This window comes from Pezoporus occidentalis, unplaced genomic scaffold, assembly GCF_034315485.1.
Source record: "Pezoporus occidentalis ecotype Australia unplaced genomic scaffold, CSIRO_AGI_Poc_V1 ctg151, whole genome shotgun sequence".
NCBI lineage: Eukaryota > Metazoa > Chordata > Aves > Psittaciformes > Psittacidae > Pezoporus > Pezoporus occidentalis.
This window is the reverse complement of record NW_026913328.1, coordinates 1,932,348-1,949,701: the sequence shown is the minus strand read 5'-3', so window position 1 is coordinate 1,949,701 and position 17,354 is coordinate 1,932,348. Positions and strand designations below refer to the sequence as shown.

Below are 17,354 nucleotides of genomic sequence, written 5' to 3'. Positions count from 1 at the left end.
AGGAAAACAATGTTAGAAATGTTGTTGAAGTAGTTGCTTGCCAGTTACGTTTATGTTACACATTTACCTTCAGTTATGTCTGTAATTTAATTCCTTTTTAATTTAGTGTCGTTTAGGACAAATTCTGTTCATTTGCTCTTTCTAAATCATGATGGTGTACTTCAAAACATAGATTTTTCCAAATAAATTGCTTTGCATTACATATGCAAGGGCATGGAGTGAACAGTTCCTTGTGGAAGAGTCACAGAGTTGACACTAAATTAAGAAATCAAAATGCCACTATTCCCTACAGGAAATACACGTTACTGTTTTTAAGATGCATCTTTCCTATAAGGTGTGCAACTGTTTACATTTGGGAATGTTCAATAATCTAACTTTTCTCAAGTCTTACTTCCAAGTACAACTTTGTCCTGAACTACATTAAAGAATTTTGTTTAAAAAAAATAATTATGTGATAAAAAGCACATCAGGCAATAACCAAGAGCTGTCCTTTTCCATTTCAGGACATTCACTGAACAATGCCAGGGATACAAGTGCCATGGATACTCTACCGCTAAATGGTAATTTCAACAACAGCTACTCATTGCGCAATGGAGACTATAACGACAGTGTGCAAGTTGTAGACTGTGGACTAAGCCTGAATGATACTGCTTTTGAGAAAATGATCATTTCAGAATTAGTGCACAACAACCTGCGGGGCAGCAGCAAGAACCACAACCTGGAGCGCACGCTACCGGCCAAAGCTGTGATCGGCGGGAGCAGTAGCGAAGATGATGCCATCGTGGCAGATGCGTCATCTTTGATGCACAGTGACACCCCCGGGCTGGAGCTCCACCACAAAGAGCTCGAGGCCCCGCTCATTCCTCAGCGGACTCACTCCCTTCTGTACCAGCCCCAGAAGAAAGTGAAGACCGAGGGAACGGACAGCTACGTCTCACAGCTGACAGCCGAGGCTGACGACCACCTCCAGTCCCCCAACAGAGACTCTCTTTACACGAGCATGCCCAATCTCAGAGACTCTCCGTATCCAGAGAGCAGCCCCGATGTTGAAGAAGATCTCTCTCCCTCCAGGAGGAGTGAAAATGAGGACATTTACTACAAGAGCATGCCAAACCTAGGAGCTGGCCATCAGCTTCAGATGTACTATCAAATCAGCAGGGGTAATAGCGACGGCTATATAATTCCCATTAACAAGGAAGGATGTATTCCAGAAGGGGACGTTAGAGAAGGACAAATGCAACTAGTGACAAGCCTTTAATAGTGTAGCAAAGAAATATTAAAGGCCACGTACAAGTATTAAAAAGACTTAATTGGCCCCATGCAGGCTCCCTCGTATCTGCTTGAAGAGACAATTCTGTTGACCCTGTGGTTCTCCAGTAATGGGGATGACTGGACCTCGCAGTTCTGTGAATTTTTATAAAACAAAAACTTTGTATATACACAGAGTATACTAAAATGAGTTATTTGTTACAAAGAAAAGAAATACCAAACAAGGTATTTTAAGATATCTTCTGCTGCTGAATTTAACAAAATTGTGAAGAAAAAAAAGAGAAATAAAACACTTCTCAGCCATTTTACTGCAGCAGTTTGTGAACTAAATTTGTAAATATGGCTGCACCATTCTTTTTTCTAGGCCTACATTGTATTATATACAAGGCGTAGGCTCTAAAATCCTGTGGGACAAATTTACTGTACCTTACTATTCCTGACAAGACTTGCAAAAGCAGGAGAGATATTCTGCATCAGTTTGCAGTTCACTGCAAATCTTTTCCATTAGGGCAAAGATTGAATACATGTCTAACCACTAGCAATCAAGCCACAGGCCTTATTTCATATATTTCCTCAACTGTACAATGAACCGTTCTCATGAAAAAAAAAATGGCTAAAGAAATTATATTTTGTTCTATTGCTAGGGTAAAATAAATACATTTGTGTCCAACTGAAATATAATTGTCATTAAAAAATAATTTTAAAGAGTTTGAAGAAAATATTGTGAAAAGCTCTTGGTTGCACATATGTTATAAGCTGTTTTTCTTACACTGTTCATAGTACGGTAGTATGTTTAAATGCAAGTTCTACCCGTTTTCACTTATTTTTCACTGTAAACAGTGTTCTGCTTTGACAAGTTAGTTTTTATTCTTACGTTTTGAATTTTTATTGCCAAAAACCATAATTTGGGGAGAAAATTGTTTGAGAAACCAATTATGCCAAGCCTTGCACAAATTTGGTATAGCTAACAAAGATTGTAACTCAATTCCCTGTTCATTCTTTAATTAATCAGGGTTGGGTGGTAAGGGATAAAGGGGACACCGGACACTTCTCACAAGCTTTCTCGTGAATAAAAGGTGCCTGTCCTTTAAAAAAATAAATAAAACGTAACTATTACTCTTCCATATTCCTTCTGCCTATATTTAGTAATTAATTTATTTTATGATAAAAATCTAATGAAATGTAAATTGTTTCAACAAAATTCTGCTTTTTTTCATCCCTTTGTGTAAACCTGTTAATAATGAGCCCATCACTAATATCCAGTGTAAAGTTTTAACACCTGTTTGACAGTAAATAAATGTGAATTTTTTTTGCAAATAGGTAAAATGTGCATTCTTATGTACGAAGCATAATTGGCATCACCAGTCCTTCGACCCAGCTGAATCCTGCTTAGACTGGCTTCTTTACATTTCATGATTTAATGTTGAGAATACAATAGAAACTGTCTCTATAGCTCTACAGAAGAGAGGTCATCTTACCTATTCATTACTCTAGTCAAAATTGGATAAGATCAAACTCAGACATAGCAGGGTCATTAGGAAAATGTACTGTAATTTCATCATTTACATAACTTTTAAGTAGGCATCTGTGCTGAAATTAAAAATAAGGTGGTAAACACCAGTATTGTATTCTCAGCAACAGTAATTAGCAGTTAATTATTAGTGATGAAGATATATTGTTGCAGTGGGGAAAACATGAATAAGCATTTGGATAGCACTGAGAGCTATCTAAATAATTAATCCATCATGGCATTGTTTCGAGTTAGATAAATAAGCATGACTGTCCCTATTTTTATCAGACCAGAGAACTGCAGAAGGCAGCTGATGTCCAAGATGTTACTGACCAAATCAGTGGCAAAATTGGAAGTCCGAGGTCTTTGTTTTGTTGATTCCCAAGCCTCTTTTGTCCCTCTCAGTCAGGGCCTCTCAAAAGATAATGCCAAGGACTTCATTTGTCACCACTCCCAAAACTGTATTCTTCCAAATAACACCAAAATTAATGCCCTGTTATCACAGGGGTCACCATTTCACATGTGGCAGTTTGTGATTACATGTATGATAACAGCAAAAATTCACTTGAAAGCCATATCAGTTGTTACCTTCTAATGCATTGGAATATATAAAGTCCATTTGGAAAATAAATCAATGCGTTTTGAAAAAGTTTAGGAAGAGCATTTTGGGCAAGATTTCCTGCTGTTGAGACAATTCAAAATGTAAAAATAATAAAATCTAGGTTGAGGTGGAACCCTGGGGTTCAGGTAATAATCAGGACTGTGACACTGTAGCAGATGTTCGTGAAGAAAAAGGCGTCAGCACCATTCACCCTACTGGTAACTCTTGCTGTTCCTTAACAGTTAAAAGTTACTATGGTTGCAGTTCCAGTCACTGGAACATTTAAAATTAAATCAGAAACTGTTTAGCTCTGTTGAGTAGAGATGCTTTAAAAATCTGAAGTCTCTGTGAAGTAAGAATTTGTTCTGATTCAGGGTATACAGCAGACTCTTTGGAGCAAAAATTATTCTCTTGGTCTGTCTGGCAACTTAAAAGCATACTTGCTGCCTTCTACCTAGGAAATTGTGTCTTAGGGATTTAAAAATTGTGGTGCTCAAGTAATTACAGTACACATGACCTAATAATGTCACCAACTTCCAACAGAATCTTCAACCTTTGTTCAAGCAAGTACTCCTTTGTGTCTAACTAAAGGTGGCAAAACTACATACTGGAAGAAGGTTTGTAGCATTGTGATCTTAAATATATAGTCAATGGCAAATGTAACAAGTATTCATAAAACAAGAAAATGTAGCTGATGAACCTAAGATGAACCAGATGAACCTAAGTATCATAAGGGAATTCTTTTGTTAGCTTCTTTGTAACGTAGATGTTGCTTTTTAGTGAGCCTGATTTTTTTAATGTTATGCTAGTGAGTGTCCTGTGTTCAGCTAGCAGCCGATTCCTTGCCAAATTTCTGTTGGTGTAACTTCTCAGTGTAGTAGGTTACAGTATAATTATATAGCCGACAGCTTATTGTAATTTCTTTATGTTCTCTTCTCACGTTCCTGCCATCTTGTCTTGGGATCAGAAGGACAGAAGAATTCAGAGGAAGAGTTCGAAAATAGCGAAATAATGACAGCAGAATTAATGGAAACAAGTGTTTCTTCAGGGTCATCAGTTAACCAGTTCCTATGATGGTGCCAAGGATATGCTGCTATTTTAGGCACTGTCTTTCAGAAGAGCTGTAATTTTCTTATGGCTAGTAATCTCCTGTTAGTATCAGTGTTAACCCTACTAGCACAATTCAATTCTTCCTTGTAACTTCAGTCCAGTTATATTAATTCCTGCAAAAGATTAAATGGGATGTGCATTTAGTGAACTGTTGTATAATGGTGCTATGCATTGTTTAATATAAAATACATCTCAATTCTACATAAGTGAACCATAACATGAAGAAATGCAACACTGGTAATACCTTTATAGTTAAAATTAACCTTTATCTGTGAATTCTACAATACACCTTCGCTTCTTTTAAATTTGAAATGAAATTACTAATAAAGTTTACATATATTCACTTATGTAGGCAATAAAAGGTGTTTCAAATTGACTTAAGTTATGGATAAAATATGTGTCATATTTTATGTCCTAATTTTTAAGGAAATTTTTTTCTGAACCACTTGGACATTAACAGAACAGCAAAAAACCCTAAGCAGTCCCTGTGTACTGTTGTTACCCCACTTTGACTCAAAACTAACTAAACTTGTCTTCTAGACTTGATTATATGACAATATATGCCAGTGTAAAGTTTTTTTCCCTGAATAAAAATGTCTTAAAAAAGAAGCTACAGATAGACAATTATATATATGCAACATCTTCACTGGGGTTTTAACTCACCTAATTCTAAGGGACAATGGAGAATGAAAAATGCTGGGAGACAGCCGTAATTCTTCAGTTCCACCTCAGCTGTACCTGTAGCGAAGATACTTGATGCCAAGGAGGTCACAGTAAAGTACACCTTAGATTTTTTTAAAGTAGACAGTGACAGGCACTCTCCACATTTATGAAGATAATTGCTGCCATTTTGGTAAAGGTGCTGTATGGCTGCAATGTGAGAGAAGAACCCCAGGTTCATGAATGTACTGGTGTGCTTGTTCTCTGCTTCACAAATGCATTACAGGTTGGAATCCAGCTTTGCACTGAGATGGGGAGAAAAATTAATTCCACTATGGCCCTGGAAGCAAGAGATCTGTGCTTCTTATTTGTATAAACAGTTAATTAGGAATTCAATTAATGGATCCAGCTCAATCACCTGGCTCCAACAAAAATCTGGAGTGAAGGTTCATTAGGGACCTGTGTATTTCAATAGTGTGTTTTTTTTTAGTAAAATCCTCCATGTGGTCCTTAGAATGACAACTTCCAAATCCGTTTATTCATGCAGGATAAATTCTCAATGGTATTTCATTAATTCATGCTTAAGAGCATGAATACCTCTTTTACTGTATTATGTCATCATTAATCTCAGCCATTCCCCATCAAAGTTCCTGGCATGTGAAATGGATCACACCGTGGTGCAGCCTGAGTGGTTATAAATGCTACTGAAAAAAATCAAACAAGCCTTAACTCAGCAGCAAGGAGATTTTAAAGGACCATTCCATATAATGCACCAGCTGCTGGAGTCATCAGTCCAGGATCCCAGAAGGGGGAAGTCACAGTTGCAGAAATAACATTAGGAATAGGTAGTTCTGTCAAGAAAATTCTACAGCAAAGTTATGTAATTCTTAAGTGTTTCTTGCTTGGGTGTACACCTCCCTTGTGTTGGTGTAGGAGCCCTGGCACGACGTAGACTTTGCACTGCCAACCAGTTAAAAGTTTCAGGACGGCAAAGCTGAGCACAAAAATATCTATGGTCATTAAAAGTCTGATCGACAGACAGGAAGCATCAGGTTAGTATCTGTACGGGCTTTTCTAATGGAGAAGCAGGATCTCTGAATAAGCAGCACTGAATAGCTATCTGGAATATCTAACTGTTCCAGTCCTCTTATAGCATAATTGATTTAAAATAGCATAATGCTGCTGAACTTTTTGCCTCCGTGATTGCTTAAGAGAGTAAGTCCTAAAGGTTAACGAGGTTTTCATGAAAATAATTCATTTTCATTCTCTTTAAATGTACCACTTTTCTTCCGTTTTGCATTAGCAGGATAAATAGAAACTTCATAGCTTGTATTTATAACACTCAATGTTTTAAATACTTTACCTCTATCCCCTATTGCTTGACTCCTTTCTAAACAAATCCTTGTTTTCAGCCTCCTGTTTCTCTAATCCTTTATCTGCCAGTCCACAGAATTACTTTTTGTCAATATGCTTTAAGAGACAGGGCAAGAACAAAGTTATGGGCGAATCATTAGCGTTGGTTTATGGATGGAATTCTATTGTCTATTGTGTGTTCCTTTCCCCCCCTTTTTCCCCCCCCCCCACATAGTCTTACATCATCTTTTGTTTTTAACAACATCATCTTTTGTTTTCAACTTCACAACACACTTTTTTCCACTAACCTGATCATAGCAAGTAATGACCTAAATAGTTATGGCTAATTTAGAACCCTGCAAAGCCTAGGAATACTTCAAATTATTCCCCTGAATGTGTCCCCAGACTTGTATTTGTCAGCATTGCGTCTGCATCACACATAACACTTCCCATTTATTCACTTTGTTAACCCAGGTCATTCACAATCTTCCCTGTTCTGATTAACTGAAATAATTCTGTGTTACCAGCAAACAGTGCCATCTTTCAGATAGCCTGCTCATCTTCTTCAGATAGCACCAGTTTGAGTACAGTGTTGGGGCACTATCATTAGCCTTTTGCCATGATAAAAAAATTGACCATTTAATCCTGCTCTACGTCTTAGTTTCTAATGGAAAATTACCTCTCACTTTCTCAATCCTGATTTGTTTAAATGGCTTCTTGGTAGGGATATTTTTACAAGGATTTTTTTTTTTTTATTAAATCCAAATAAATTACATCAGCCATTCCCTCTACTCTCAGCCACTGCATGATTGACTTAATTTTAGTATGCTAGAGAGGCACAATTTTCTTGCCCTAAGTAGTTACAGCTCTTTTTGCAATGTTTCCTCTGCACTATGTGCTTAAACATGGAGCTGCTAGATGCCAGACACAAAAAGCACTTAACCGGTCAAAGGGAAACTTGGGTGGAATTTAGGCACTGAAATCCCCAGGGGACATCATCCACATGTAAAATGGGCATTACTTCAGGGGCAGAATTAATTCTTACCTTGTAGAAGCATTTTGCCATCCCACGTCTGGTTAGTGTGCGTGTACAGCCACATTGTCACAGTGGAGGTGGGCCAAGGCAAGCCAGGCACCAGAAGCAGCATCCCTGCCTCATCGTGTGTACCAGTGCAGCCTCTGCATGCCATAATCCAGAAATTAGGTTACAGAGGGGATCCTTCCCTCCCCTGCTGAAGCTACTGCACTGACAATAACTGCAATTTGTCTGAAGAGATAAGCCCTGTGTCTGTGTAATTTTGTGGTGTATCACCACTGAAGCTCTGCAGCGCTTGCTGATCTGGCTGTACTTCAGCTGTCTCCTTGCAGCAAGAGCTGCATTTGAGAATCTTTCCAAATCTTGGTGAGCCCACATGCATCCCTTTGCTATGGGAAACAGGCTGTAAAATTTCTCCCAGGTCTTTGTGTTCATCACATGGCAGCTGAAGACTCTGACCATGCCAGGTTTACTGTTGTGTTGTGAAAGGGTCACAGATCCTGCCTGTGCAGATCAAAAAACTCCACAGGTTTTAACACGACATACATAGTACGAGGGGCTCTGTAAATCACAGAATCATAGAATGGTTTGGGGTGGAAGGGACCCTCAAAGGCTATCAAGTCCACCCCCACACACACTCTTCTTCACTAGATCAGGTGCCCAGAACCACATCCAGCCTGGCCTTCAATGTGTCCAGGGGTGGCACATCCATCACCTCTCTGGGAGAGATAATGAAAATTTATGGGGACAAACAACGCTGTGACAGAATTTTACCACCCTCATTTTAAAAATTTTTTCCTCAGCCTGAATCTCCCCTCTTTTATTTTAAAACCATTACCCCATCCTTTTGGAACAGACCCTGCTAAGCAGTCTCTCACATCTTTCTTATAGGCCCCTTTTAAGTACTGAAAGGCCACAGTAAGGTGTTCCCAGGGTAAGCAACCCCAGCAAACCGTTCAGAGTACCGGCATGCCACGTGGGCTTCAGGGTGGCCTGTAGATGCTCTGTAGCCAAAGGTGGGCACCACAACACCAAGGTGCACTCACAGCCCTCCATTTCCCATACACAGCTTCTAGCTAAGAAACTCAGAGAATCAAAAGTGGGCTGGCCCACTTTGCATGCTGCAAATAATGACTGGGGCACTCAGCACTATTTCTGTCGGGCAGCAGTACCTCAATGTGAAGGTACTGCTAAAAACCTTCCTTAGCAGAGCATCAACCGTAGCTGAAGCAGCTGGTGACAGGCTTGTCTCTGTGACAAAGTACAAACACATTCAGGCTTATATGAAACAGGGAACAAGCACATTAGAGGGTGCTGGAAGAGTATGAGCCTGGACTTTCTTTCAAAAGCTGGGGGGAGAAGGGGAATACAGACAGATGGAGAAGAAAATAAAAGGATAATATGAATCAAATGAGCTATAGAATTGATTTTGCCCTTGCTCATTTCTCTCCTTTGCAGCACCACTAGCTGCTGCCCTCTCAAGACAAGACAGAAAAGTCTCACTAGTGTCCACCCATCTGGATAATTTTACAAAATACTTCAGTTTAGTGAAGTATTTCTAACTTTTCAGCCTTGTTAATTCATGTTTATGGCCTAGCATTATCAGATCATAATATGCTCAGAGAAAGCATTCTACAAATTTATCATTATAAGCACATCCCAAAATCTTCAAAGCACACTTTCAAATCTGAATTTAACCAAAACAACTTATTTCATGAACCAAAATTATACCACTTACAAAACCACTGAAAAATGAAGGAAACTGTCAATACACCTAGCAAAAAAAGTTAGGGATTTCCCTTAGCAGTGGCTTCCCATCAATTATCTAGCCCACTTTTCTAAAGCTATTTCTAAAGCTAAATTCACCCTTCTCTGATCAATACCAGCAAGGCAATGTTAGCTGTCCAGGGGTGCTGGTTATATGTACAGTATCATATTCCTCAGCACCCCTTAAGGAACCTGGCTTCTGTCCACTCTTAAAAAGCTATGTATCAGTGTTTGTCTCATGCTTAAAGAACTGTTGGCCTGAATGAATACTAAGAACAAGTAAGCAAAAGTGTAAATAAAAGTGACACCTACACATAAAGAAGGCTAACCTATCTTTATGGGCAAAACTGCTCCTACAAAGGGCTGTGTAATTTGCTGAGGATCTGTCGTCATCCAACTCACGTCATGCACACAGAAGTTACTTTTCATGCAGAGTACAAGAAACTACATTCTAGATAGTCTGACATCTAAAGTAAGCAGGTAGCTAGTGCATGGAGTTTCTTCTAGGTCTTAGCAAAAGTTTGTTGTAAATTAACTGGCACTTAGGGGACTACTTGGTCTCCCCACGTCAAGATAAGAGAATGCTACAGGCTGCTTATAGCTATAAGTGTTCCAATTAGGTCAACTTGATTATTGCTCAGTGGTTTGATAGATGCTGTATTTAAAGTAATTTTGGATACTAATTTCTAGACCGTTTTTGTGAACTAGTAAATCAAGTGCAATTTATTCATGGAATTATTCTTTTCTTTCTTAATGCCTATTCCCTCTGGCTTGTAACTTTAATTAGAACCTGCTATCTGTTCATACTGGTAATAGTAACAGTTGTCACTTGAGTACAGATGCATAGATTCAGCTCATATTGCCACTTTGACATTATATGTAAAATCTAACAATCTTCCCAGCTATACAGCTGAGGATACCATCCAGTGATGCTTTATTTTACTACCACCCTAAACTCCAGACTCTAAACCCTAACAATCTGATTATTTTTTTAACCATCCAATAGCACTTTTTCTAAATAATAGAAACTTTACAAAAAATAGCTTCATTTGGAGATAAATATCTGCCTGAAAAGGTTATTCAGCCCATCCAGATTTCTTTTTTGTTAGTAGAGATTTTCCCAAGGCAGTATCATTTCTTGAATAATTATCAATATAAGCAATTGTGTGCTAAAGTAGGCCAATTCATTCATTAAGCATACACACAGAAAAGCTCTTGGTTACCCTGGTAAAAACAAACAACTCTTCTTTCTGTCTGCTCCTCAACCCTTCCCTAGAATATGATGATTACATTGAAAAGTAATCAGTTAATATTTGATTTGCATTGTCAGGAAAAGGAAACATAAAATGTATTTCTTTGGAGCAAAAGAATTAGGATCTGGGAAATTGTTCAAATAACACTAGCCTTGTTTGGTTTGCTTCTTTAAACACTGATTTACAACTTTCAGTAATTTGAAAATAGTCTTCCACCAACTAGTTGCAATTAGTGAAGTTCTAAAAGCTTGCCAGCTTATTATTTAGATAAGGTCTTCCTTCCAATAAAAAATAAGTCCTTTTTATTTATGTGGCATAGACAATTGTATGTTCCACATTTTTCTGATTAAATGTATCAGGAATAGAACAGCTTTTCAAGGTCTTTGTTCACTACAAAGATACAGACAGGCTGCTCTTGAAATGGTCTGCATACTAGCCAGTATGCTTCGTGTGAGAGTCAGCAACACCAGCAAAGTTAAGAATGTATCCATTAGCAATCACCAAAATGAAAACGACATTTTCCTCATGGACCAATGTACTCCACGGTTGGTACAAAGTTGCATTCAGCCTAGTAAATCTACCTACCTTCAAACCCCAGGTATCATCCCGGCACCACTTGCTTACAGAAAAGCTGCGTTTCTCCTCTATGAATGGTGATGATGCCTAAGCAGGCAAGGGGAAAGGTTCATGTCAAACATTTAGTATTTGGTTATCATCCAAAACAGGAAAAAAGGAATGATCTAGAGTCACCCTGTGTAGTGGTTGATCAACCCGCTGCTGTCTGCTACATGCCCCAGGATGAAGTGCAATAGGTTATACTCTCAGTAAGAATACAGTGGTAGCTCCAGAAAAACATTGTCTCAACAGCTGTGAATCTGCTCAGTATACTGAAATGTGTGAGTCCTGGGTGCTAAAGGCAGCAAGACATATTGAAAGCACCCAGCTGAACAAAGTGTAAGGAGTGAAATTTAATTCAGCAACTACTCCATCTGAGAGATCATGAAGATACCTGGTTGGCTTTGGAGAATTAGGGAAAATACTGTGGCCTCCTCTTACAGCTCTCTGTGGATGTTTTTCCTGAACTACTGAAAGATTAACACAATTGTTTCATTGTAGTTACAAGGCAGTACACAAACAAGCATTCTTTTACAAGAGGGAGTGGCAGAGCATGCAGGATCTGACCAAATAAGCTTTGACTCAATTCAAGCCAATACAAAGTTAGCATATTTTAATTGAGATGTGTGAGATTATTCTGGACCTGCTTTTGTTAATAGGAACAGAGTGAGGTTTGCTGTCTGGTACCATACATTTCCTGCCATTTCTCTCTGTGGCTCATCCCATTTGTTTTATTACCTTATCTCAAAGCCAGTGCTGTTCCACATCCATGATCTCCTTCTTGTAGCATCACTGGTAAATTTAATACTTATTCCTTAATCACTTTTCTCTCAACAGGCAAGGAATAATTGAACAGTTGGGGGGTGGGGAATGACAAGATTTAGTGCATAATTTCCTCTTAGAAAACAAGAAAACTCACCCATTTATACCAATGCATATTCAACTTCTTTCATTAGCAAATGATCCTCTGATATGATTAAAGGAATCCAGATCAACTAGTCCAGTTGGTAGAAAATAACAGATACTACGTACTCTAAACCCACCACTGGGCCACAGTAGCATCTTCAACAGAAGGAAAAGTGAAGACAATAGAAGACAGGAGCTTTAGCAACATATTTCTTGTTGCCATGTTTTTTTCTGCCGTAAACACCAGATTATAGTTCATAACAGTAAAGCCTGTAGTGAGGCCCTGGCCCGAGTTATATCAATGGCAAAAGTTTTTTGCTGACTTCAGTGAGATTACAATTTCTTTTCTGAAACATTAACAGGATCCATTTGTTGATTCTTAGACTTGGGTACTGGACGTTAGAAAATAAAGACAAAAAGGATCTTGACGTTTCAAAATGCTTTCCAACCATGGAAAAAGACTTTGTTTCTCTTCACTACTGTTAACCTTGTTCCCCCATGCATCACCGCCAATAAGCACTATTTCACAATGGAAAACATACACTATTTTTTCCCCCACTAGATCAATACCTGTCTAAAAGTATTTACTCACCAAAAGGGCTGTGATCCTTTTCTTTGTCACCCTTAAACTTCTGTTCTGCTCTTGATTTTTTGTTTTGCTTTTTGACACAGGTTTTTCTTTTACTTCCTGGCTATTGCTTGTCTCTAATAGGATATTTTTTTCGTCTTTGCTCTTCTTTGCACTGACATTTATTATAGAGTATATGCTACAACTTTTCTACTTGTCTAATCAGAGGGTTGGTCCAGCACTGAAATTGCAGCTGTTTTAAAATGCTATCTATAAACACACACTTTATCTTCAGTTCCTGTTCACAGAAGCTTAAAGGAGACAAGATGATGATGATCAAAGTAGGAAATGGGAAAGACTGATAGGAAACTTGTTTTATTGAAACAGAAGAAGAGTCGAAGGGCAAGTAAGACATATAGGTAATCCATTCTATATTGGAATAGGGCAGAAGTTATTGTATCATACTTCTGTGAACACGTTGAACTGAACTACTTATATTCTGAGTAGCAAAGACTAAAGTGATGAAAGAACTTAGAATAAAGGATATTAAATAAGCCCCAGATAGTTGACTGCAATATTCACAGCTTTTGGAGTCCTTTATCTTTTCTGCAATTGGCTGCTGACGTACCATTTGTCTTTAGAGAAACTCGTGCTTCTGTCTGGCTGTCTTAAAAACAGATAAACCATGTTCACTGTCAGTAGGGACTTAAAACCTGTGTTCTTAAAGCAATATCCGGAGTAAAAAAAACAGTTGTTTACTTCCTGTAGTCCAATTGAAAGCTTCTTACAGAGATGGAGATACAACAGGAAAAATAAGGCAGTCACCCTTTTGGCACCTTGAGGTTGAAGTCCTTGCTTTGAATCAGCTAGAAAGGATTTAGCAATGGAACCCGCAGCTCAAGGAAGAATAAGCCAATTACAGAAACACTGGATGCTCAGGACACACTCCCAGTGCCCCCAGTCCTGGACTCTGACATGAAATGACCACCAGAATGCTTGATTTGGGAATAAGTCTCAATACAGCAACGTTTCCTTTAGTTAGTGGCCCAAATTTGAAGTTTTGCATGACATACGTCCTATCTGAGAACATATCTGCTACAGCTTATTCAAGGGTGACAGTGTTTTATTTCACATTCTATACAACATAATCTTTACCTATACCCTGACCTTATGCTTATTTGCTTCCAGAGGCTGCTAACCTCTGTTCTGCTGCACAAAGGTAGCACCATTTACAGCCCAGATTTCAACATGAGACTCATATATGACTTTGGAATAAAATCTAAACTGAATCCTTGTCAATACAGCTGAAATAATAAGAATACTTCTTTCTTTCCAAAAGGCAGCATTTTGGAATGTTTCTGAACTCAACATAAAATGGGAACTTTGACAGTGCTCTCTTACATAATGAAATGTATTAATTAATTCACTTTTTCAGATTCCTAGTGGCAGTTACCTTTTTCAACCTTAGCAACGAGTCAGATGACTGCCATAATTACAAAGAGTACACAGTGCACAACGTATGATCAGAAGCATATAATATTCTTGAAGCGTAAAATGCTCCAACAACAAAGCTAGCATAAACTTATTGTTTAGTTATTGGCACAACTCACACATTTATAGCTGCATCCAAATAGCTCTGACTCTGAAATTAATGCCTGGGCATAATTTTTGCCATTTTGTGCATATTATTTTTCATTTATTAAGCCATAGGTTAAAGTTGGAGAGAGGAAAATTCTAAACTACAAATATATTGTGGCTTATACTATTACTTTCATATTAAAGTGTTTTTTTTTTTACTGGGGGCATGTGAGGTGGGGGATAACAAAAACATTTTACCTACGCATGTCAGATACCACACATAGAAATCTAACTAAACCAAAAGTCAACTGTCTTCCCAAGATACTGTACTTTCTGCTCAAAGCCTATTGAAAAATTAGCTAACTTGATATATAAAAATTGAAGTGTCATCATTTTTTTTTCTTGCATCGTCTTTCTAGAGTCAAAAGACAGTTTCAGTTAACAAGTATATTGCTTTTGATTTAAACAGGATTTAGGTTATTATACTGCTGTTACTGCGTCAACCTCTTTGTGTTCATATTTGCTATTCACTCGTATACTTCACCTAGAAGTGTTGACTGCAAGCTTTCTGGGAAATGCCTAATCTTTCCCTGTATGAGAAGACAATAGATGTCGGCAACCTAAACACGAACAATGATGTGCTATTATTTGCATTCACTGTTGGACACTCCAGCAACAAAGTCTGAACAGACTCAATATCTGCTCCAGTCCTCATAAAAAGAAAGATTCACTGAGTCAATGACTTTGCTAAAAAGAGGCAACAGTCTGGTGTTTAACAGCACTGCAAGAAGGCTATGTAACATTAGCATAGTGGGGGGTCAAGAATACTTTCAGCAATCAGGACTGTAAACGACAAGAGCAGACATATCAACATATTTTATACAACCTCTAAGGTGATATTGCTGTACTTATATACCATAGCTGCTCTTTTTTTCCAGGTTTTATCATTCATTCCAGAGTGTTGTGGTTTAAACCCAGTCAGGAAACTTGTTCACTCACTCCCAGTGAGTGGTGTCGGGCTGACAACAATCGAGGCCCCCCCCCCCCCCGAGGCTCTCCCCTTCCCCGCTCCCGGAGGAACAGGGAGGAGGATCGAAAGAGTGCAACTCCTACGGGTTGAGACAAGAACAGTCCAGCAACCAATGTACACAAATCACCACCGCTACTGTCAACTACAACAATGATAAGGGAAAATAACAAGGGAAGAGAATACGATACCACCGGCCAAGAAAAGGAGTTCCACCCGGAAGCCCGTGTCCTTCCAGGTAACTCCCAGTTACCCCCCACCCTGGGCATGACGTGCTGTGGTATGGAATACCTCCCCGGCTAGCCCGGGTCAGGCGCCCCATCTCTGCTTCCTCACGGCTTCCCCTCCTCCCTGGCAGAGCATGAGCCTCACAAAGTCCTTGGTCAGGGTAAACATCACTTAGCAACAACCGAAAACATCGGCTTCACCAACACTGTTCCCAGGCTGGAAGTCAAAACACAGCACTGCAGCAGCTACCATGAAGGAGAAACATGACTGCTACTGCTGAACCCAGGACAAGAGTCAGGAGCAAACCCCGGTAAATGTTACCAGCCTGAAACATACTTGTGGTTTGTACCATCTTCTCTCTAAGGTCCTTCAGCAGCAGTCTCTAATGCAACACAAATGACTTGGAGCCCATAATATAATTTGTAACATACTGCATAGAACCTTTTCTCTCTTTATATTAGTCTGATTTAAAAAGCAAATAGCAAGGAGAACAGTATCGTATCAGGGCCTTTATTCTCCTGCTGTAGGCATTAGCTGTTGAAGTCAGTACAAGTTCTACCAATGTGTGTTTAACTTCCCTTACAACTTGGTTTTCCACAGCCTGTCTGCCACAAATCCTCATGCCCCTTGCCCTCTTCAAAGAACTGTTAAACTTACTTCATGCATGTAGGGTCTGGTAAGAGACAAATCCCTGATTTCAGAATTAAAGTAGCTCAACCAATTTGCTCACTGTAGGAATGAGGCCTGAGACCATGAGATATGTAGTGAAGGAATTAACAAGTGAAGTATAACATCCTGATGGGCTACTGATAGGGGTGATTAGGCTACCAGGTGCAGGCTGGGTGGCCCTTAATGCTGCCTCAGCTGGGTGGAAGAAGGGGTGATGCCAATGTTTCACAGTTTTGTTCTACCTTTGTGCAAGACCCACAGCCCTTGAGCAACCTGACCTAAGGCAATCCTTATCCCTCATTTACATATAATAAACACACCAAAGTGAGAAAGTTGCTGCCCCCTATACCACCTGTGGTGACAGCAACAGGTAATTCAACTACAGTCTCATCTCTACTTCTCTCAGATGTATAAATTTCTATACTCTGAATGCAACAGTCACACAAAATTTGACCTAAAAAATAAAATATTCCATGATATATCAATAGACAATTAAGAGACAAATTTCAGTCCTGCAGTACTCAGGACCACATTATTCTTTAGGTTGCAATCTGATTTGCTCATATTATTTCAAGGTGACTGCATTTTTATGTAGCATATGCCTAACACCATGGGTACGATTACTACTACCATGTAACATCAGTTTTCATGGGTAATTAATTGATAAATGACAGCCAACTCCTTCTTCGCTGCTACATAAGTCCTTTATTAGCACATTTAATTCAATAAAGAGTGGGACAGTACAAATCATAGTGAAGGACAGAGAATCAGTTTGTTCATTTTTCTACATTGACTTCTGGAGCACTCAGAGCATGGCTCATTGCTTTCTCTTACTATGGGTCATCTGCATTCAGGAGAAAACAAAAAGTAAAACAACAGACACCATTCTTTTCCCAGGATAGCTTAAAATTAAGCTGAGAAAAGGACAGGAATTTCAGAGGCCTGTCCTTTAAGGTTATTCACTGTGGCAGCAACATTACATGAGGAAAAGCAAGTGAACATACTGAATGTAAGTAACGTCAGCCTCTGGAAAACAAAAATTGTCTAAAAAAAAGCAGGATGACAGCAGAGAAACAAAAATTGCAGAAGAAGAAAGGAAAACAAAAATTTGGAGAGAACAAAAAAAAAGCGTTGGAGTATGTTGACTGTGGAGGGTGGGAATTTTAATGATATCCTAAAATAAGCACATGTATTTGTCCAGTGA

General features: G+C 38.8%; 1 protein-coding gene across 17 annotated transcripts in view; it reads left to right on the top strand.

The window, feature by feature from the left end:
* The window catches only part of ADGRL2 (adhesion G protein-coupled receptor L2), a 180,017-nt gene extending 177,437 nt beyond the window's left edge, over positions 1-2,580 (top strand). For 11 of the 17 annotated variants that reach the window (XM_062611258.1, XM_062611267.1, XM_062611262.1 and 8 more), the window contains one exon: positions 504-2,580. In XM_062611258.1, the coding sequence (XP_062467242.1) occupies positions 504-1,258 (755 nt within the window). In that variant the 3' untranslated portion in view covers positions 1,259-2,580. The remainder of the gene's footprint in view (positions 1-503) is intronic. The other 6 variants (XM_062611272.1, XM_062611271.1, XM_062611270.1 and 3 more) reach the window with 2 other exon arrangements.
* Positions 2,581-17,354: the final 14,774 nt, after the last annotated feature.